The sequence below is a fragment of the Gorilla gorilla genome, chromosome 13 (genome assembly GCF_029281585.2).
Source record: "Gorilla gorilla gorilla isolate KB3781 chromosome 13, NHGRI_mGorGor1-v2.1_pri, whole genome shotgun sequence".
In the NCBI taxonomy this organism is placed as follows: Eukaryota; Metazoa; Chordata; class Mammalia; order Primates; family Hominidae; genus Gorilla; species Gorilla gorilla.
Genome location: NC_073237.2, coordinates 25380260 through 25403894, shown reverse-complemented (window position 1 = coordinate 25403894; position 23635 = coordinate 25380260). Strand labels below are relative to the sequence as shown.

The window sequence follows — 23635 nt, the reverse complement described above, 5'->3', positions numbered from 1 at the left end:
TTGATGAGAAGTTTTTAATTTTGATGAAGTCTAACTTACCATTTCTTTCTTTTTATGATTATTTTCTTCTATCTGTCTGAGAAAGCTTTGTTAATTCCTAAGTCATGGATATAATCTCTTGTCTAAAAGCTTTGTGGTTTTGACTTTTACATACTGTTCTATGATCCATCATGAATTAATTTTTGTTATGGTATGAGGTAGTGGTTGAGGTTCATTCTTTTTCTATGTGGATATCAAGTTATTCTAGCACCATTTGTTGAAAACAGTCTCCTTTCCTTATTGGGTTGCTTTGGTGCCTTTTTCAAAAAAAACAAACAATGGTAGTGTGGGATTATTTCTGGACTATTTATTGTTTCATTGATCTACTTGTCAATCCTTATGCCAGCACCACAGTATCACCACATTTTTGACACTTTTTTTCCTTTTATGCATTATGCTTTTGGTATCAAGTCTAAGAACTTTTTACCTAGCTCTAGATCCTAAAGATTTTTTCCTGTGTTTTTTTCTAAAAGTTTTATAGTTTACACTGTATACTTAAGCCTATGGTCCATCTTGAGTTAATTTCTTATTGAAGTGTAAGTTGAAGTTTTTCTTTTTAGCCTATGGTTATCCAACTGTCCCAGGACCATTTGTTAAAAAGGTTACCCTTTCTCCATTGAATTGCTTTTGTACTTTTGTCAAACAATGATAAATCGGTTGAGGATATTTTTGTTCTGGATTTTTTTTTTTTTTTTTTTTTTGAGACAGAGTCTCTCTCTTTTGCCCAGTCTGGAGTGCAGTGGCACAATCTCGGCTCACTGCAACCTCTGCCTCCCGAGTTCAAGCCATTCTCCTACCTCAGCCTCCCGAGTAGCTGAGATTACAGGTGCGTGCCACCATGCCTGGCTAATTTTTGTATTTTTAGTAGATACGGGGGTTTCACCATGTTGGCCAGGCTGGTTTTGAACTCCTGACATCAGGTGATCTATCCGTCTTGGCCTCCCAAAGTGCTGGGATTACAGGCGTGAGCCACCACACCCGGCCTGTTCTGTATTCTTTAATGGAATATGTCAAAACCACAATCTGGATATTAGAGATGCTTTTTCTACTGGCTTGGTCATTGTTTCTAAGCCTTTTGCATCCTCCACTGGATTGTTTACGATAGGGACTGGGTACTTTTCTCTCTGAAGACTCAATACCTGGTGTTGACTCCTTTCTCTACTACAACTATTCAGGGCAACGGGAAAGATAAGGAGAGCATTCTTAGCTACAGGGTGCCTACATTATTCCAATACTGGGTCTACGTGTCCACGCACTGTGAGAGTAGGATTCTGATTTTTCCCAGGCTATGGGTTCTTTCAGGCAATGATGCCAATAAGTGATGATTTATGATTACTTACAATTGACCTGACCATCATCACAAGAGAGTAGTACCTCTGGCAGCTCAAATGAACCCTTTTATACTGAACTCTCACGTAACTCACTCTTTCCCTCACAACTTCATATCCTTGCACTCTACATCCCTTCTGAACCTTACCCCAGACCTCTTTACCCCTTCAGAGGCCTTGGATGGCTCTGCCTCTAATTATTCTTTTCTTAATTTGAATGTTGCTTTTCTCCTCACAAAGTCATTCTCATGAGGAAGGAGCTCTGCCAGGACCCGAGTGGGGTAGATGCAGTTCAGCCTCAGGCCCTCTCCTCCAACCATGTTCTTGGCTTGCCTCACTTGAGAAGTAATTTTAAAATGTTATTTTGCTGTCTTTCCATAAAGTTTTGGTGACCTATAGGTGGTACTCTGAATTCAATGACTTCACATATTACATTTCATCTAGCTGGCCTTGACCGTTCACAAAGTCCACTTCTAGCTAGCTCAGATAATCTCCCTCCCACATAACAGCTTACATACTATGTCCCCACACGGTTTACATTTATCTTTCTACATTTCTTATCTATTTCCCTATAAAGAGGGGCTCATCTATAATACTTTTCTAGCTGTCCTGGTTTCATTTCTTTTTTCCTTATTATTTAGCCACTTCAATTTAAAACCACCAGAAGGACATCATTATCCCCATTTTCATAACCTTCCATCTGAAAGTATGGTAACCATCAACTACCCAAACATTTCCTCCCAGTAGGCGATCTCATCTTAACCAGGACAAACTGCTGCATCTGAAAGGAGTATCTTTAATCATTGCTAAGAGCTTTGACGTACTTGTTAGAATCTGTGTTCTCATCGTCCCCACAGGCTGCTCTTGATTTCTGAGCTCCTCTGAGTATAACCATATACTCTTCTTTCAGGGAGCACCATATACTGTGCACTTTCTGAGATGCTTTATCCATGATGTTCTTTCCTTCTACAAGGGGCAACTCTGACAGGTGTTCAAGAGTGAATCAGCTAACACTAAAGGAACCTAACCTATACCACCTTCCAGGTGAGAGGCTTCCATATGGTCTTTTGCAGGACTTTCCATTAGGGTTCTCCTGGGACCTATTGCTAATGGTCAGTATTCCAAGTCTCAGGAGGGACTTGGAATAAGAGAGACCCAAATTGCAACCACCAACCCTCATAAATGCGTCTCTGCTTCTCAACTCGAGCCTAGTTTACTTTACTATATAAGTGTTCGACCCAGTCAATGCGTTGTGTGCCCCATGTGACATCCCATAGTATCCAGCACTGACAATTTCTGTCCCAGATGGGTTTCCCCCATTTCCCATAGTAGCTCATCAATAATGAATACCCTAGGCTATCATAATTCACTTACAGAGAATACAGCAAGAAACCCACATACCATCCAATATGCAGCACAAAGTACAGGCTTAATAACAGTGTTTTTAAGTAAATGAATAAGCAGAAATGAGCCCCCATCATGCCCCCACCTCAAATTTTAGGTGAATAATTAATGTATCACCCATTAGGTGATAGCAACCATTTGCTGTCATAGCTAATAACAATGTGAGATCAAGAAGAAAGAAAATCTTTTTTTTTTTGAGATGGAGTTTCGCTCTTGTTGCCCAGGCTGGAGTGCAATGGTGTGACCTCAGCTCATCGCAACCTCCACCTCCCAGGTTCAAGTGATTCTCCCGCCTCAGCCTCCCGAGCAGCTGCGATTACAGACGCGCACCACCACGCCTGGCTAATTTTTTCTATTTTTAGTAGAGACGGGGTTTCACCATGGTCAGGTTTGTTTTGAACTCCTGACCTCAGGTGATCCGCCCGCCTCGGCCTCCCAGAGTGCTGGGATTACAGGCATGAGCCACCACGCCTGGCCGAAATAAGAAAATCTTTAAGCCAGACTTAGTAGGACCTCCCATAGCAATGATTCTTTAATCGTGGCTCTTCAGTCATCACCTGAGAATCACCTGGGGCCTATTCCTAGCTTCATCTCAGACCTCCAGAATCAGAATCTCTGGAGTGGAACCAATTATGTGCATTTTTAACAAGCTCCCTGGTGATTGTGATAAAGGGCCCCACCCACACTTTGATGCAGCATCCTTCTTCCTCAGCTTCAACCCTTTCAGTGAAGCAGCTGTCTCTGTATCATGCAAAGACCAATCATTTCAAAGCCAGAAGACCTGGGGTCAAGTTGCAGGTGACCTTGAACAAGTCACTTAACCTCTCTGGGCCTCAGGTTCCTCATATATAAATTGGGGACCTTGATAGCACCCCAAAGGCTTGCTGTGATGATTAAAAAATTGAATGCACATTACATTGGGAATCAATGCTCTTCATCAACTACTTCCAGTTTTCTTTCCTTCTGGGCACATGACAAGATTGTACATCTGATCTCTCCTGAGGTCAAATGGGGCCACAAGACTAGTACTAACCAATGGGTTTTGAGTAGAAGAGATGTGTGTTACTTCTCGACTAGAGCACTTCATTGCCTATGCAAGATCATCCACAGCTTGCTTTTCTCTGTGGCACAGCAACTGGCAACATTTGAGATGACGGTTACTCTAGGAACCTGGATCCTTACATGATTAGAGTAAGCAGAGATCCCGACCAAGCCAAGATGGACAAACACCATGCATGAAAAATACACCTTTGTTTGGGTTAAGGCACTAAGAACTTGCAGATTGTTTGTTACCATAGCAGAGGCTGAAAGAGCATATGAAACTCTAAAGGGCACTATTATAAAGCCCTCGGACACCTTGAGATTGACTTCACTACTCTTCCCCAGGTGGTGTCAGTTCTGACCCCTTGGAGCCACTGGTGCTCGACCCTCTTTCACAAGTTGCATGATGGGAAAGGCCCTGAATGCCAGACTAAGAAGCTTGTACTTGTCTATTATAGATTCCTCAGAAGGGAAGTGGCCTGATCAGAGCTATATTTTAAGGAGACCCATCCAGGAGAGGTATTTAGGTGGAACAGTGAGGGCAGGAACTCACAATTTTGCAAATATTAATTATAATTTCCTTCCCTTAGGATGATGTGAGGGTGTCTGGTGGATTTGGGGCCAAGCCACCTGACGTAGAAACTACTGGAGCTTCGGTTTCTTGGGGTTCCAAGAAGCCCACCTATAGTAGGAAGCACATGGTTTAGTCACTGGCCTCTCAGGGGAAGGGGGATTTCCTAGCAGGTTACTGTCAACCCTTCAGCATTTGTTTTCCCCCAAACTTGCCTGTGTACCCAACTCCAGGGCTCTGTATCTAGAATGAAGCCAACAATTGCCCCCTCTTGACTCCGAGCACACATGCACATTTCCTATCATTCCATTTGGCTTTATTTACTATATCTTTACACTAATCCATGGAGATTCATGAAACAACAGGGATTTCTTAGAACAAGGTAACACTTTTTATTTTATCTTTTTTTTTTTTTTTTTTTTTTTGAGACGGAGTCTTGCTCTTTCGCCCAGGCTGGAGTGCAGTGGCCCGATCTCAGCTCACTGCAAGCTCCGCCTCCCGGGTTCACGCCATTCTCCTGCCTCAGCCTCCTGAGTAGCTGGGACTACAGGGGCCCGCCACCACGCCCGGCTAATTTTTTGTACTTTTAGTAGAGGCGGGGTTTCACTGTGTTAGCCAGGATGGTCTCGATCTCCTGACCTCATGATCCGCCCGCCTATCTTTTTTAATGCATTCAAGTTTTGCCTTTCCTTTTTACCACTGGGGCCTCTGCATGTGGAATTAAAAGTAACAAATGTTCCCAGAGCCTGTGTACCTGGAGTGTGATGCCTGTAAAGAACTGGAAAAACAATGATGGAAGCCTGTCTGGGATGGAGGGAGTATGGCCTGAAGTAGGCCCCAAGTGGTTCCGTTTTTTGATTAAAAAAACTTTTTATTTTGCCGGGCGCGGTGGCTCATGCCTGTAATCCCAGCACTTTGGGAGGCCGAGGCAGGCAGATCATGAGGTCAGGAGATTGAGACCATCCAGGCTAACACGGTGAAACCCCGTCTCTACTGAAAATACAAAAAATTAGCCGGGCATGGTGGTGGGCGCCTGTAGTCCCAGCTACTCGGGAGGCTGAGACAGAAGAATGGTGTGAACCCAGGAGGCGGAGCTTGCAGTGAGCCGAGATCGTGCCACTGCACTCTAGCCTGGGCGAAAGAGCAAGACTCCGTCTCAAAAAAACAAAACAAAACAAAACAAAACCAACTTCTTTTTTTTTTTTTTTTTAAGAAATGAGGTCTCTCTGTGTTGCCCAGGCTGGAGTACAGTGGCAGGATCATAGCTCACTGCAGCCTCGAACTCCTGGCCACAAGTGATCCTCCCACCTTAGCCTCTCAAAATACTGTGATTACAGGCGTGAGTTACCATGCCCAGACTTGTTCCAGTTTTTATGGTCCCAAGAGTGTTAGAACTCAGAGTTTCTGTGTAGCACTCTCCTAACCTCCCACTGGAGGTATTCACATGCCTCTGGGCCACCTGGTGTCCCCAGCCTCAGTGGGAGAGGAGGAGGCCACTCTCTCAGGAGGCAAGTCCCATAAGACTCGGCTCTCAACAAGCAGGCTCTGCTGCTGCCTCGCCCTGTGACTTCAGCATGTCCTTGAACCTTTCTGAACCTATTTCCTTGCCTCTAAACTGAGGCTGACAATGGCTGGCCTGATACACCTCATGCAGATTTTGACAATTTCCAGAGAAAAAAATCATTTATTCAACAAACATTCGTTGATTGCCTACTATGTGCCAAGCATTGTTCCAAGAACTGAAAAGCAGTAAATAAGACAAAGTCCCTACCTTCAGAGACAGACAATAAACGAAAAAGATATTAACATAAATGCTATGAAGAGAAATAAAGCAGGTTAAGGGGTATATGTGCATGCATGTGCTATTTCAGACAGGGTTGTCAAGGAAGGTCTCTGAGGAAGTGACATTTGAATAGAGACCTGAATGACATTTAAAACCATGGCATGGGCTGAGATCACTGGTGAAGGAGTTAAGAGAGAGAAGCAATCTGATGAACAAGCCCTTGGCCAGTCTAACATCTCAACGGCATGAAATGGAAACACATCTGTAAAGGGGAAAGTGGGAACAACCTCCCTCACAGCACTGTCCAGAGCTCTGCACCTGTGAGGCACTGGAAGAAAGGCTGCGGCTTTGTTCATTTGCTGTCTGTACTCCCACTGCTTCTGGGAAGGGTGGGTTCCATGTGCCCGTTCACCAAGCACCAAGATGGGCAGGCAGGCTGGGGTCAGGAATAAAAACATCCCTCAGAGATCTGCACTTGGGAGCTGTGTGGTGGGAGGAAGTGGCAACAGGGGAACGTTTTGGTATTAACAGTTGAGTATAAAGTGAAGCCCTTGCTTTGGCTCCCTGTAAGCTCTCTAATGTCTCGGTCGCTCACAAATTCTTTTGTGTGAGTGGATCTGTGAGGGGGCAGAGGGGACACAGGAAGTGCTGAGTTATTCCACAGGGATGAACCACGGGAAAAGGGAAACACACCTGTGGACCCAGAGCACCAGGTGACAGAGCCTGGGCACCTCTAGGAGGAAATTCCCTGTGGAATTAAATGTTTTTCTTCATTTATTGTCTGTCTCCCCTGAGTAAAATGTAAGCTCCTGAAGGGCAGAAACTTTGCATCACTGCTTTGCCCTATGCCCAGAACTATGCCTGGTGCATAGCAGGTGCTCAACAATCATTTACTGAATAAATAATCACCCTCATCATTATCTGGTATATTAGCATAGCTGAGACTACTCAAATCATTAGCAATAGATTCCCTGCTGCCACACAGATCCCTGTGGAATAAAAAAAGAAGTAAATAAGAACCCAAGTATGTATTCAACACTTGCTGTGTATAAGACCAAGTGGTTAGCACCTTGTGAGTCAGTGGGAATCAGATAAAGACCCTGCTCTCAAGTCTGGCAGAACAAAGATATGTCTACCAAAAAACACCCGAAAGACAAAAAGAAAACCAAAGAAATCCCACAATTCAAGGGGAAAAATGCTTAGTGCCTGATATGGTTTGGCTGTGTCCCCACCCAAAATCTCATCTAGAATTATACTCCCCATAATCCCCATGTGTCAGGGGTGTGACCAAGTAGAGGTAATCGGATCATGAAGGCGGTTCCCCATGCTGTTCTCATGATAGTGAGTGAGTCTCACGAGATCTGATGGTTTTATGAGCCATCTGGCATTTCCCCTGCTTGCACTCATACTCTCTCCTGTCACCCTGTGAAGAGGTGCCTTCCGCCATGATTGTAAGTTTTCTGAGGCCTCCCCAGCCATGCAGAACTGTGAGTCAATTAAACCTCTTTTGTTTATAAATTACCTAGTTGTGGGTATTTCTTAACAGCAGCATGAGAACAGACTAATACAGTAAATTGGTACCACAGAGAGTGGGGTGCCACTGTAAAGATACCTGAAATGTGGAAGCGACTTTGGAACTGGGTAACAGGCAGAGGCTGGAATGGTTTGGAGGGCTCAGAAGAAGACAGGAAAATGTGGGAAAGTCTGGAACTTCCTAGAGACTTAGAGGGCTCAGAAGACAAGAAGATGTGGGAAAGTTTGGAGCTTCTTAGGGACTTGTTGAATGGCTTTGATCAAAATGCTGATAGTGATATGGACCATGAAGTTCAGGCTGAGGTGGTCTCAGATGGAGATAAGGCACTTCTTGGGAACCGGAGTAAAGGTAACTCTTGCTATGCAAAGAGACTCACAGCATTTTGTCCCTCCCCTAGAGATTTGTGGAACTTTGAATTTGAGAGAAATGATTTAGGGTATCTGGCAGAAGAAACTGCTAAACGACAAAGCATTCAAGAGGAAGCAGAGCATAAAAGTTTGGAAAATTTGCAGGAGATCATTTTGGAACTTTAAGGTTTAATGACTGGCCTATTGGATGTGATAGAAAAGAAAACCCCATTTTCTGGGGAGAAATTCAAGCCCAATGCAGAAATTTGCACAACTAATGAGGAATGTTAATCACCAAGATAATGGGGAAAATGTCTGCAGGGCATGTCAGAGAACTTCAAGGCAGCCCCTCCCATCACAGGCCCAAGGCCTAGGAGGGAAAAATGGTTTCATGGGCCTGGGCCAGGCACAGGGACCCTCTGCTCTGTGCAGCCTTGGGACATGGTACCCTGCATCCCAGCTGCTTCAGCTGCAGCCGTGGCTAAAAGGGGCCAAGGTACAGCTTGGGCCATTGCTTCAGAGGGTGCAAGCCCTACTCATTGGCGGCTTCCACATGGTGTTGAGCCTGTGGGTGCACAGAAGTCAAGAACTGAGGTATAGAAACCTCTACTTAGATTTTAGAGCATGTATGGAAACACCTGGATGTCCAGGAAGAAGTTTGCTGCAGGGGCGGAGCCCTCATGGAGAACACCTGCTTGGGCAGTATAGAAGGGAAATGTGGGGTCGGGGCCCCCACACAGAGTCTCCACGGGGGCACTGCCCAGTGGAGCTGTGAGAAGAAGGTCACCATCCTCCAGACCCCACAATGGCAGATCCACCGAGAGCTTGCATCATGTGCCTGGAAAAGCTGCAGACACTCAACACCAGCCTGTGAAAGCAGGCAGGAGGTGGGTTGTATCCTGCAAAGCCACAGGGGTGGAGCTGCCCAAGGCTGAGAGCCCGCCTCTTGCATCAGCATAACCTGAATATGAGACATGCAGTCAAAGGAGATCATTTTGGAACTTTAAGGTTTAATAACTAACCTATTGGATTTTGGACTTGCATAGGGCCTGTAGCCCCTTTGGCCAATTTCTCCCATTTGGAATGGGTATATTTACCCAATGTCCGTACCCCCACTGTATTTAGGAAGTAACTAGCTTGCTTTTGATTTTACAGGCTCATAGGCAGAAGGGACTTGCCTTGTCTCGGATGAGACTTTGGACCTGGACTTTTGGGTTAATGCTGGAATGAGTTAAGACTTTGGGGTACTGTTGGAAAGGAATGATAGTGTTTTGAAATATGAAGACATGAAATTTGGGAGGGCCCAGGGGCAGAATGATATGGTTTGGCTGTGTCCCCACCCAAAATATCATCTTGAATTATAATTCCCACAATCCCCATTTGTCAGGGGAGGGACCATGTAGAGGTAATTGGATCATGGGGCACGGTTTCCCCCATGCTGTTCTCGTGATAGTGAGTCCCACGAGATCTGATGCTTTTATAAGTCTCTGGAATTTCCCCTGCTTGCACTCATCTCTCTCCTGCCACCCTGTGAAGAGGTGCCTTTCACCATGATTGTAAGTTTCCTGAGGCCTCCCCAGCCATGTGGAACTGTGAGTCAATTAAACCTCTTTTCTTTATAAATTAGTCTCAGATATTTCTTCATGGCAGCGAGAGCACAGACTAATACAGTGCCATAAAAAAGGGAAAGCCCATGTTTAAAGAACAAAAATGTGACCTCCAGCTAGGGAAACAAACCAATAATAATGGAAGACAACAAAAACAGCAGCAGGTAGCTTTTACTAAGTACTGCTATTTGAGGGGCACAATATTAAGTGCTTTTCATGCATTATTTCATCTTATTCCCTGAAGATCTCTTCAAGCCTTACAACTCAAAATGTGCTCCCAGGACCTAGGAGCTTGTTAGAAGTGACAGACATTGGGCACCACCTTGTACTTCCTGGATCAGATTTGGCATTTTAACAACATCACCAGGGAACTGATGTGCACCCTAAATTTGAGAAGCAATGACTGAAATTAATACTGTCTTCATTTTTCAGTTCAAGAAACTAAACTTATGTGACAAATGGCTTGCCCCAATCACTCGTTAGAGAGGTGCAGAACCACTGAAGCCCAGCCTGTCCCCAAAGACTCTGTTTTTAACCACTAAGCCAAGCTTCATGGAGGAGCTGGTATCTGAACTGGACTCTGAAATTTGCATAGGACTGGAACATTCAGAAGAGGAAGAAAGGGGGCTATAGCAGAGGAAACAGCATCAGCAAAAGCCCCTGAGGTAGAAAACCTTCAGCTGGGCTTAGGACATGTTGGGAGGTTCAGTCTGGCTACAGCTCCAGGAGTCTGAAGGGATCAGTGAGAAAGGCCACCTGTAAGGGTGTTCACATGGAACACCCTTAGCCAAAGGTAAACAGTTTCTAGTTAATTTGGGGGACCATGGGGAGCTGCTGTGAGTCCCAGCACAAAAGGCCCTATGAAATGACGCTGACAAAAGGGACTCAACAGGCTTCATTCACACTCTAGTTTGGGCTCTGCCTCTCCCTTGCAGAACTAATCATGAGGGCAGGTGACTTAACTCTTGTTTCACATTTGTATAACAAGGGAAACACACTTTCTACCCACAGAGGGCAATACTAGTATCAAAGTGTTGGAATTTAGTTTCTAATAAAAAAGTAAGATTAGCCAGGCATAGTGGTGGGCACCTGTAATCCCAGCTACTTGGGAGGCTGAGGCAGAGAATCGCTTGAACCTGGGAGGTGGAGGTTGCAGTGAACTGAGACCACGCCACTACAGTGCAGCTTGGACAACAAAGTGAGACTCTATCTCAAAAAAAAAAAAAAAAAAGTGGAAAAAAAAATCAAGGGCTGCTCAGAACCCTATTTAGTATTGACAGGAAAAGAAAAAATTTCTCTTCCAACATTATGAGGCACACAAGCCTCATAGGCACAGCGTAAATAACTACAAACTGTATTAACTGAGCAACTGTAATGGAGTAATGATTTAAAATCTTTCTTCAAATCAAAGTAAATGTCCCTAGTTTTGTGGAGTAAACTGTTCTAAAGTAATAGTAAAATATTATAACCCCAAAGAGCCCTGTACACACACCTACACACACCATTGGAAATGAGACGAAACTTAAATTTTAAGATGAGAAAAACTTCAGCTGGGCTCTTCATCATTTCTTCAAACCGTAGCTCTCCTCAGCGTGAGAAATAACCATCTGTTTCTTATTTTCAGCTTTGAAATTTGATGACATAAACCAGAAAGCTGTGTTCTGATGGTGCTTTCTGAGTGGGCTTGGAGCCATAAGGACCCTCTCTCCTTTCAATGCACTGCCTGTTCATTTTGGTTTACTTAGGAGACAGAAGGGGAGTTGCAGGGGGGTCCCCAGATCCGGGTTTTAGTACTGATTCTCACATAAATTTATTGCATGTCCTTGAAGGGGCAGGCAAGGGTGTTTTGAGGGCTTACTAAATGCCAGGTGCTTTTTATATGTCTTTTTTTTTTCGAGACAAGGTCTTGCTTTGTCACCCAGATTGGAGTGCAGTGATGTGATCTTGGCTCACTACAGCCTCAATCTCCTGGGCTCAAGTGATCTTCCAGCGTCAGCCTCCTGAGTAGCTGGGACTATGGGCACACGCTACCACACCCAGCTAAATTTTTTTTTTTTTTTTTTTTTTTAGAGATGAGGTCTCACTATGTTGCCCAGGCTGGTCTCAAAGTCCTGGGCTCAAGCGATCCTCCTGCCTCAGCCTCGCAAAGTGCTGGGATTATAGGCGTGAGACACCATGCCCAGCCTTACATATTGTCTTAATGAGCACTTATAACAACCAAAACATAGTATGCAATTCCTATGAGTAAACATTTATTGTGTGGTGATATTTTAGTGCATAACAATTGCAGGATCAAATTCATTCTTATTTCATGATTTGTGAGTTTATATATATGTGATGGTGGGGCTAGAAGTTCCTATATCATCACTTCACAAGTTAGGAACCCCAGTACTCCAAGAAAGGAACTAGGAGGCACCATGCCTGGCTAATTTTTGCATTTTTAGTAGAGATGGGGTTTCACCATGTTGGCCTGGCTGGTCTTGAACTCGTGACCTCAGGTGATCCGTCCGCCTCGGCCTCCCAAAGTGCTGGGATTCCAGGCATGAGCCACTGCATCTGGCCTTAGCTATGTCTGCCCAGCACCTTCCCTCTTCTGCGTCCTCAGGAGAACCCCGCTTCTACTCTATTTAGTCCTGCTGGGGCTGCCACTGAGAGTGTTGCAGTCCTCTACCTCACAGGATGGATACTTGACCCAAAGAAGACAGTAAGAATCCCCCATCCTCTTGCAAGGAATGGGGCAACTCGAAAGAGTCCATATGAGGAATGAAGCCATACTCAGACAATTAAGGTGAGAGACTGCAAGAGATCAAAGGGCCAGGGACACAGTAACATTTTCTTTTTAAAGCCAACTGATGTTCTTTTTCAAGTTCAAATAGTTTAAGCTGATCACCTACAAGCAAACAAATCCTGACAAATACAGTTTTCTCAAGTAAATTATTATTATTATTATTTTTGAGATGGAGTCTTGCTCTGTTGCCCAAGCTGGAGTACAGTGGCGCGATCTTGGCTCACTGCAACCGCCACCTCCTGGATTCAAGTGATTCTCCTGCCTCAGCTTCTCGGGTAGCTGGGATTACAGCCGCCTGCCACCACACCTGACTAATTTTTGTATTTTTAGTAGAGATGGGGTTTCACCATGCTGGCCAGGCTGGTCTCGAACTCCTGACCTCAGGCGAACCGCCCACCTCAGCCTCCTAAAGTGCTGGGATTACAGGTGTGAGCCACTGGCACACATCCCCACCCACCCACTTTACTTTGTTTTCAAGAAACCAATTTACTTTGTTTTCTCAGGTAAATTCTTTACTCTCTTCCTTTTTCTCTCTGTAGGCTAGTAAGACTCCAATCAAAGTTGATACATTGTATTTACATCTCCTCTACCCTAAGGTGGAAAAAGGATAAACGGAGTTCATGTGGTCTAAGGTCGCTGTACTGTCTGTCCAAAAGAGCAAGGATATTCACCACTTATAACGGAAATCTATCAACTTTGGTCAAATTGAAATTTCAAGCATAACCATTAAGAAAAAGTGTATAACATCCACATTAGTACAAAAAAAAGGTGAATGATGAAAAATAGCTCCAAAGAAGGGAAGACAGCTATAATGAAATGGAGAACTGTCAGGACAAACAGATTGAAAGCATAAAATAAGGTAGACCTAAACAAAAATACATCAGTGGTGCTATTAATGAAAATGGACTAAATGTTCTAATTAAAAGACAAAGAAAGTCAGGGTTTTCCCTGACTTTAAAACTTCCTTATGAGTTTTCCCAGGGTTTAAAAAACCAAAACCCAATTACATGCTATTCATAAGAGACTTACCTAAAACACAGTTACAGAAAAGATGCAACTAATGGAAAAAAAATACCTTCTGTAGATTTTTAAAAAGATGGCATAGCTACACTATCAGGTAAAGTATAAGGCAAAAAAAAAAATTATTAGAAACAAAAAAGGCAGCTTCATAATGATAAAAAGTGAATTAAGAATTAAGAAGATAAAACAACTTTATATTTGTACATGCACCTGATAATATGGCCTTACAGATATAAAGCAAAAAAAAAAATTAAAAGATGAAGTAGACAAATTCATAATTATACTTGGATATTTAAACACATCCCTCTATAATTCATAGGAAAAAAAAAAACACCCAGTAAGGATAAAGAAGATTTGAACACCATTAACAAACTTGATCTAATGGCATTTCATTGGACATTGAATCCAATAACTGTAGAATACACTTTACTTTCAAACACACATGGAACATTTATAAAAACTGACCATAAACAGAGCTCTAACAGAAGTATCAAGAAATTTCAAAGGATTAAAATTACACAGCTTCGAGCACAGTGGCTCACACCTGTAGTCCTTCCAGCTACCTGGGGAGACTGAGGCAGGAGGATTGCTTGAGCCAGGAGTTCAAGGCTGCAGTTAGCTATGATCACACCACTGTACTCCAATGTGGGAGACAGTGAGACTGTCTCAAAAACAAACAAACAAACAAACCAAAAACAGAACAAGCTCACTGACCACAGTCATAATTAGTCATAAATAAAGGATAATTAGAAAATATTAGTATGTTTGGATATTACAAAACACATTTCTCAAATATAATATCTATTGGTTAAAGAAAGAATTACAATGGAAATTAGAATATTTTTAGAAATAAACGACAAAGAAGGCTGGGCGCAGTGGCTCATGCCTGTAATCCCAGCATTTTGGGAGGCCAAGGCAGGTGGAACACCTGAGGTAAGGAGTTCGAGACCCGCCTGAGCAACATGGTAAAACCCTGTCTCTACTAAAATACAAAAACATTAGCTGGGCATGGTGGCGCATGCCTGAAATCCCAGCTACTTGGGAGGCTGAGGAGGCAGGAGAATCCCTTGAACCCGGGAGGTGGAGGTTGCAGTGAGCCAAGATTGTGCCATTGCACTCCAGCCTGGGCAACAAGAGTGAAAGTCTGTCTCGGAAAAAAAGAAGAAAAGAAATAAACAACAGAGATACCACATATAAAAACTTGTGAACTCCTGCTGAAACAGAATTTGGAAAAAAATGTATAACCTTAAATAGAAAGAATCAAAAAGATAAAAATTAATGAAACTAAACATCAATTTCAAAAAGTCAGAAAAAGAACAAAATAAATCCAAGGAAAATAGAAGAAAAAATTAAGAACAGAGCAGAACTTATGAAACAGAAAACAAATTTATTATGAAGACTATCACTGATGATAAAAGCAGGTTCTCTGAAAAGAACCTCTACTAAAACCAAAGAAGAAGGAAAAAAAGCATTAAAATGAAATCAGAATGAAAGAGGGGATATCTCTATAGATGTTGTACACCAAAGGATAAGAAAATATTATAAACGGCCAGGTGCGGTGGCTCACGCCTGTAATCCCAGCACTTTGGGAGGCTGAGGCGGGTGAATCACGAGGTCAAGAGATGGAGACCATCCAGGCCAACGTGGTGAAACTCCGTCTCTACTAAAAATACAAAAAATTAGCTGGGCGTGGTGGCGCGTGCCTGTAATCCCAGCTACTCAGGAGGCTGAGGCAGGAGAATCGCCTGAAACCGGAAGGCGGAGGTTGCAGTGAGCTGAGATTGCGCCACTGCAGTCCAGCTTGGCAACAGGGCAAGACTCCGTCTCAAAAAAAAAAAAAAAAAAAATTATAAACAACTTTATATAAATAAATATGAAGGGATAAACTCCTAGGAAAATATTACTTAGTTAAGAAATTATAAAAACAAAATCACCCTAGAACCATTAAAGACATTGAGTCTGTGGTCAAAAATAAGATTGCAAAGAAAACACATCTGCAAGCCCAGGTGGCTTCATCACCAAGTTCTATCATACATTCAAGGGACAAAGAAGGGGAAACTAAAATGGATGATGGAAGAGGATGATATGGGTATTTGTTAGATTTCTGGACCAACTGCAGCAGCAAGGGTTGTAATTTGTCTCACTAATCTTCCTCTTATAAGTTTTCCCAGGATTTGTGACTAACCAGAATCCTGGAGAAGCTGTACCTGGATACAGTGAACTTAATATAAGAAGCAAGCCTATCTGTATGGTACAAGAAGTGGACTGTGGAGAATACTACTGGTTCCATCCAGATCGTCTTTACTGGCTAGCACACCTGTCACTGAGATGTGGTGTCAGCTGAGAACAACTCACAGATGTCCCTTTCTCCAGAAAACTGCAACTGCCCCTCACCAGGCTGTGCCTCTCCTCCCCCAATCCAGCTTTCCTCATACTCCTCTTCCTGAGCGTTTCTCCCACAGTCTCACTTGAACAAGAATCCCTATTTTATGCCCTGCTTCTATAGAATGGGATCTAAGATATCACCATTTAAGAGGGTGAAAAGAGAGCCATATATATATATTTCCTTATTGAAAAATCAATTTAAAAAATTTAAAAATGGCAAGAGACATGAATAGACAGTTCACAAAAGAGGCAATCCAATTAACCAACAAAAAACTGCTCAAGGGCTGGGCATGGTAGCTCACACCTGTAATCCCAGCACTTGGGGAGGCTGACATGGGAGAACAGTTTGAGTCCAGGAGTTTGAGACCAGCCTGGAAAATATGGCAAGACCTGGTCTCTACAAAAAAAACTGAAATAATTATCCGGCTGTCCCAGCTGCTCAGGGGGCTGAGATGGGAGAGATCTCTTGAGCCTAGGAGGTTGAGGCTACAGTAAGCCATGATCACGCCACTGCACTCCAGCCTGGGTGACAAAGCAAGACCCTGTTTCTAAAAAAAGAAAAAAGAAAAAAGTGCTCAACCTCAAGAGTAACCAAGGAGAGCAAGTTAAAACCATAAGAAATATCAAGACACACACATGAAAATAGTTAAAATATTAAAACCAATAAAAGCAACTATTTGCCAGCATATGAAGCAACTGGAACTCTCATATACTCCTGGTAGGAAAGTAAACTGTTCGACACTATCTAGTAAAGCAATTGTACTCTAACATATATAACCTAAAGAAACTTGTTCAAATACATCAGAAAATATCTAAGGATGCACTTGGCAGTCAGAAACTATAAGCAACTCAAGTATCCATCAACCACAGGATGAATACATCTATTGTGACACAGTCATACCATGAAACACTGTTGGCAACGAAAATAAGTGAGGCCGCCACATGGATGCATCTCACAAACAAGTTGAGCAAAAGAAGCAAAACACAAAATGCAAAAGTATGATTCTATATGTATGAAATTAAAAAACTTAAAACTATATTGTTTAGGGATATATACATAGGTGATATAATTACAAAGAAAAGCAAAAAATGATTATCACAAGATGATTTCTTCTAGGGGAGGAAATTATGATTTGGAAGCAGGTACTGAGTATTGGCAATGTTCCAGTTCTTGACATGTTGGTGATTATGTGTGTATTTCCTTTAGAGTTATTTGCTAAACTATATATTGTGTTTTTTACCATGCATATTTGCTGTATTTCATATTCAAAAAGTTTAAAACAAATAAATGAAATAAATATACTGATTATTGTTTCTTAGAAAAATTGAGAAAACTAATATCCTTTCTTTTTAAATTAAAACCTTGCCTGCAAAATCCCTAACAGGGTACATGCCAAGTAAATTTTTCAGAATGCCTAAATCTGTGTGGCTCAGGGTGACCTGAGGACCCCTCTTTACATATGGAAAAGTAAGGTGAGTAGGCACCCAAAGTCCTGGGGTAGCTATCTTGTTGAAGGCTGTCATTCCTGAGAATCATCGGTAGGCAGAACCCTGGAGAGTATGTGAAACCAATTTGCCAAAGGGATTTGGGTTAAGGTTAGGAAGAGAAGGGACTGAGCCCACAAACTCTGATAAGAAGTTTGAAAACAGAGACATCTCTTGGGTGGTCTAGATGACCATGACCAAGGTTGCTAGCAGGAAGGGCCCCAAATGCCCTAAAAGAGAACTCTCCAGGAGACCAGGGGAACCCAGCCTGGTGAAAAGCTCAACAAAAGCCCAGAGTGAGGTGCTTTGGGGAGAATGGCTGAGCACGCAAGCATAAATGAAACAAGCTCTAACCTTGGAAAACCAAGCATGGAATCATGCTGGCAGAGATTTGGTCCAATAAGGGCATTGAGCAGCAGTGATCACACATCCGTGGACTGTGTAGGACAGCTCTTCAACAGTGATGCCATATAGCTGTGTCAGGAATGACAATGTGTGTGGACTGCTCAGACAATGCAGTTCTCTCTCCTCTGGAGAGTGACAGTAAGACTGACCCCATTGGAATGTATAAGCCCCCCAGAGAGGCTGGAGAAGGAGACACTGGAATTCTCACTAATAAGGACATTAGAGAGGACTTGGGAGTCAACTTAGAAAAAAATAAGGAAAGACAAGAGTGAATTTAAACCCAACTTGTGAAATCAGACATACATGTTAAACATCTAAACTGAAATAGACAAAATCTTAATCAAATGTCTCTTTGTGTACATTCCTTTATGTATACAGTATCAAACATTTTAGACGAGTGGGAAACTAATAATCACTAAACTAAAAGAAAGAGGGTAATGAGAGAAATTAGCAGACATTTCAAACAAAACCCATGACAGGTAACTCAAGAATAGGTTCATTCATTAAGGCAAACTGAAAGAACGAAACGCTTGTTCCATCTATTTCCTGACTGAAGCAGGTACAAGGAATTTGTTTACTTCACATCTTCCTGTGAAAAGCAAGTGATGTCTTCTTGGTTGCCCAGGACACCATCCCTCCCATCTCTGAGAGCTCTTGCTGACTCCCCATCTACATCATCAGAGCCCCCACTAATCTGCCCTCAGTTTTATCCCTGCCAAAGAATCTGAGGTCCCTAAGGCCAGAGTCTACGTATGTTTTTATCTATTTCTACTCACTCCCACTCCTCTTGGCACTGCCACCAATGCACGTTTATTGAAGGACAAAAGGAGGGAGGGAAGGAAGGGATAGTGTAACTGCACTGCAACTGAAAGAAACCAGAGAATGGAAACTCATGGTGACCTGGTGACTGCTTGAGCATTTATTGCTTAACAGCTACTTGTGCGATCATAAAAATACAATTCCCCTGATAACCACGGCAACCAAAATGATGGCACTATGGTGAAGGCGGCTCTTCTCAGAAATCTAAAAACAATAATAGGCTTGAAACCAGAAAGACAAAGAAATCCAAGTGCTCCAGGGCAGAAGGAAATCCTTTCTTAAAAGCCCTGACAAAGCAGCTTTTTCTCCAGTCTCTCAAATCTCACCAGGCTCCAGCAAGGGCTCTGGAACTGGTGTGAGGGATCAGGAAACAATTCAGGCCTCTCTGTGTGCTCCTATCCCTGGAGGCCAGCTGTTATGAGGTAAGCTCACTGGGAGCTGCAGCTTATTGTTATTTTAAAATGTACTGAGAACGGGCAGGGAGATGGATATATATATATAAAACATTATATAACAGCAAACAACATAGCTAGCTCTGGAAAAAGCCCCTTGAGGACAGGGACCATGTGTGTCTTGTTCACAGCTCTATGTCCAGATCCTAGTAGGTGTACAAGACAGAGTAGGGGTTCCATATAGCTGCTGAATAAATGCGGAATGAGATTAGAACTGAGGGAAAGCATAGTGCCTGGTAAAATGTCCATCCTCTCCACTACCCACTGCCAGCACTCTGTTGGGTCCTGAGCAAAATCAAAGTCCTGTCGTCCTTCTGGGTCCAGTCTCTCCATTTGCAAAGGAGACAGCTGGATTAGATGGTTTCCCAGGCATCCTCCAGCTCTGACAGTCAATCACCGTACTGTGTTTTTTTTTCGGTGGCTACACATGCCTGGCACTTTTCTCTCCCCTCAGAGGGAATCTGATACCAATCTGCTCAAGTAAATTGATGTTCCCATCCAGCCTGACTCATATGGTAGGAACAACAGGTTCATATGCCAATTGTAAAAGAGAAGGCAAAGGGGGCCCAGAATGAGAAAAAGAAAAGGTCTTACAAACCAAAACGGCAGTTTTCAGGACTAAAAATATAGAAACAAATGTGATTATTCTGCTGAAAAAACCCTTCACGTGGGGCAATCTCTAGCTTACTAATAATGCTTATATTAACAGCATTATCTACTGAGGCTTTTGTGCCAGACACTGAGTGCTAAACCCTTTACAATTAATCCTCCCAGCAACCCATGAGCTTATTACCTCCTTTTCACAGATGAGGAATCAATCTGGCTGAAGGTCACAAAGCCAGTAAGTGGCAGAACTGTGATCTGAACCAGAGCTGACTGACTCCAGAGTTCTGGTTCCTCAAATGACTTTCCCCCCTGTTCTTCACTGTAGTCCTAAGAGCGAGGCAGGACAGGGGTTATCAGTTTTTGTTTAAAGATGAAAAAACCGTCTGAGAGGCTTGAGATTTGCATAAAATACACAGTGGGTGCCCAGCCCCATATTTGCCCCTTGAGATTTGCATAAAATACACAGTGGGTGCCCAGCCCCATATTTGCCCCTTGAGATATGCATAAAATACACAGTGGGTGCCCAGCCCCATATTTGCCCCTGCGTTCCTAGGTGAAGGCTCTTCCCATCCCAAGAGTCAGCTTCTTCTTCTTCGACTTTACTTACACACTCGAAAAATCTCAGGGCTGGAGGCACCGCGGAGATACATGCTCCGCGTCCGGTAGTTTTACGGGAGGGTAAACCAAGGCACAGCTCTCCGTCGGCGCGCCTGAGCCTCCGGATGCCGGGAGACCGCGGAGCGGCGGGCGGCCTGAGGGTACGCCTCATGGTCCTGCCAGACCCGATGCCCGAAGCCCGACCAGACGCTCTGCCTCGGCCAGGACTGAGCGGCGCCTCCTGGGTCGGTCGCCTGGGGAAGCGCCCCGGGTCCCCTCCCCCGGCCGCCCAAGTTCGCCCGCAGCCTCTGCGCACCGGCAGCTTACCTCACAGGGCGCTCGCCCACCGCGGAGTCCGGGCCGCGGCCGCCGGTGCCCTGGAAGCCACCCGCCGCCCCCGCTGGAGAAGCAGCAGCCGGTAGGATTGCGGCGTGCGGCCAGCCCCGCCCGGGGGCGGACAGCTGCCTGGGGATCGTGCGGAGCCGCCGCCGTCATGTGACGCGCAAGGCGGCGAAGGATGCTGGGAGCAGCTGGCTGCCCGGGGCTGGGCTTCCCGACCACCGCGCAGAAAAGCTGTATCTGCAGGAGGGGCACCGGGAGGCGGGAGGAAGGCAGACGAGGAGGGGGCGCGTGGGGCTTCGGGTACTGCAAAGGCGAGCTTGCGGAAGGACGATTCAGGCTCGTGTTGCGTGGCCCCAGAAGGGGCAGAAATAGAACCAGTGGGTGGAAACTGCAGGGAAGCATGCTAAGGCCAATACGGTGTAAATAAGATTCCTGCGAGCACCAGTTATCTAACAGTATAAGGAGCAGTTTCCTGGGGTGCTAGGCACCCTGTAGATGAGCATGTAGGGTCTGGGTTCATTCACTGAACAAACTGACCATTGGCTACCTGCCAGACAATGTACTAGGAGTACATATTAAATTAGTTGTATGTATGGCGCTTACCATAATGCCTGCCACAAAGTAAATGCTGTATGTTTGTTGCTGCTGGTGCCGTTACTATTAATGGGCACAAAAGTGAACAAAGCAGATATGGTTCCTCTTCTCCTGAAGTTAATTCTGTAGTGGAGAAGGTAGATGGTAATCAAGTGTCATTTAAACCAATATGTGTTTAAAATTGTAGAAAATGCACGGAAGGAGCTGTAATTTAAAAATAGGGGCCAGGTGTTCATGCCTGTAATCCCAGCGCTTTTGGAGGCCGAGGCTGGAGGAAAGATCACTTGAGCTCAGGACTTCGAGGTTAACAGTGAGCCATGATTGTGCCACTGCACTCCAGCCTGGGTGGCAGGGCGAGACTCTTGTTTCAAAAATAAAACTAAATAAATTAGGGACCAAGGAAGGGTAGTCAAGGAAGACCTCTCAGAGTAAGATAAAGAGTTAGCCAAATGGAAGAGGGGCAGGGTAAGCCCTGTGAAAACTCTTGGACCAAGTGGGTTGGGTTGGAGGAGAAAAGATCGCTCTTTGTGGAAATGGAAAACGTCTAGCTTGTCTGAAGCTTTTTAATGGGAAGAACAGTAGAAGTGAGGTCAGAAAGGTAGGTAGGGGCCAGATCATGCAGCACTTAGTAGGCCATGATAAGGATTTTAAAATTGTACGTAACAGGAAGCCATCGAAGGGGTGGAGGATTTGATACCTTTTAAAACAGTATGTCAGCTACTATGTGAAGACAGGAGTTAAGAGTGGAAGCAGAGATTGGTAGCTTAACCTATTAACTGGGCCCATGGAGGTGCTATTTATTGAAATGGGAACTATTTCAAGGGGAATATATTTGGAAGCGGGGGGAGATCAAGAACTCCCATTTGAACTTGTTAAATTTGACACTGCCAGTTAGAATGACTATTAACAAAAAGACAAAAAAATAACAAATGCTGGTGAGGACATGGAGAAAAGGGAACTCTCATACACTGAATTATACAGCCAGTATAGAAAAATGCATGGAGGTTTCTCAAAAAAGTAAAACTAGAACTGCCATATGATCCAGAAGTCCCACTGCTGGATATTTATCCAGGAATGGAAATCAGTATGTCAAAGGTATGCCTGGATCCCCATGTTTATTGCAGCACTATTCGCAATAGCCAAGATATGGAAGCAACCTAAGTCTTCATCAACAGATGAATGGATAAAAAGAATGTGGCATATATACACAACAGAATACTATTCAGCCTGTTATTTGCAGCAACACAGATGGAACTGGAGGTCATTATGTAAAGTGAAATAAGCCATGCATAGAAAGACAAATATCGCATGTTCTCACTCATACGTGGGAGCTAAAAAGTTGATCTAATGCAGTTGGCAAGTAGAATGACAGTTACCAGAGGCTGGGAGGGGAAGGGGATAGAGAGAGGTTGGTTAATGGGTACAAACATGGATAGAAGGAATAAATTTTAGCGTTCGATAGCACAGTAGGGTGACTATAGTTAACAATAATTTATTGTATATTTCAAAATAGCTAGATTTAAATGCTCCCAATACAAATAAATGATAAATTTTTGAGATGGATATCCTAAATACCCTGATTTGATCATTACGTATTGTATGCACGAGTCAAATATCACATGTACCCCATAAATTATGTACAATTATCTATCAATTAAAAATAATTAATTTTGAGATGCCTGTGTGTCATTCAAGTGGAGTGATTAAAAAAGCAGTTCACGGCTGGGCGTGGTGGCTCACGCCTGTAATCCCAGCACTTTGGGAGGTCGGACGAATCATGAGGTCAGGAGTTTGAGACCAGACTGACCAACATGGTGAAACGCTGTCTCTATTAAAAACACAAAAATTGGCTGGGTGTGGTGGCGCGTGCCTGTAATTCCAGCTATCAGGAGGCTGAGGCAGGAGAATCGCTTGAACCTGGGAGGTGGTGGTTGCAGTGAGCAGAGATCGTGTGCCACTGCACTCCAGCCTGGGTGGCAGAGTGAGACTTTGTCTCAAAAAAAAAAAAAAAAGCACTTCACTTGTAATCCCAGCTACTCAGGAGGCTGAGGCAGGAGGATCGCTTGAACTCAGGAGTTTGAGACCAACCTGGGCAACGAAGCAAGACCCTGTCTCTAAAAAAGAAAAGGAGTTGGATACAGACCTCCGGAATTTACGAGAGAATATCAGCTATAGAAACATAATTTACCAAGAATACTATGAAAAAGAAATTATTACACGAAACTGTGGCCTGAAATCATTGACCCCGTGGTCCTACTGACCTTTTTCAGTCCCTGGTTCTATAGAATATATTCCATAAAAATGTATTCCATCTATTATTACCATATGATGAATGTGGTATGATTCTGGGTGAGGTCTAAGTCACCACGTAGCTGGTCTCTTTTATAAATAGGAAAACCAAACACTAAAACCTAAAGCCAACAATTTATTTTAAGACACAAAGTTGTACAGTAGCTAGGTATAGTAGAAAGACCACAGGGGTAGTCTC

At 43.7% G+C, this 23635-nt stretch overlaps 1 protein-coding gene across 4 annotated transcripts in view; it reads right to left on the bottom strand.

Annotated features, from left to right (window-relative positions):
* FBXO10 (F-box protein 10) overlaps window positions 1–21144 on the bottom strand; it is a 66498-nt gene extending 45354 nt beyond the window's left edge. The window contains exons 1-2 of one of the 4 annotated variants that reach the window (XM_063696234.1): window positions 20539–20662; window positions 19802–19941 (exon numbers count right to left, since the gene is read on the bottom strand). Coding sequence is in view for 3 of the 4 variants with exons in the window: in XM_063696233.1 (XP_063552303.1) it covers window positions 20539–20955 (417 nt within the window). In the remaining variant the exon portion in view is untranslated. Of the gene's footprint in view, window positions 1–19801; window positions 19942–20221; window positions 20510–20538 lie in introns of those variants that run through there. The other 3 variants (XM_063696233.1, XM_004048041.5, XM_055351539.2) reach the window with 3 other exon arrangements.
* Between the last annotated feature and the right edge of the window lie 2491 nt (window positions 21145–23635).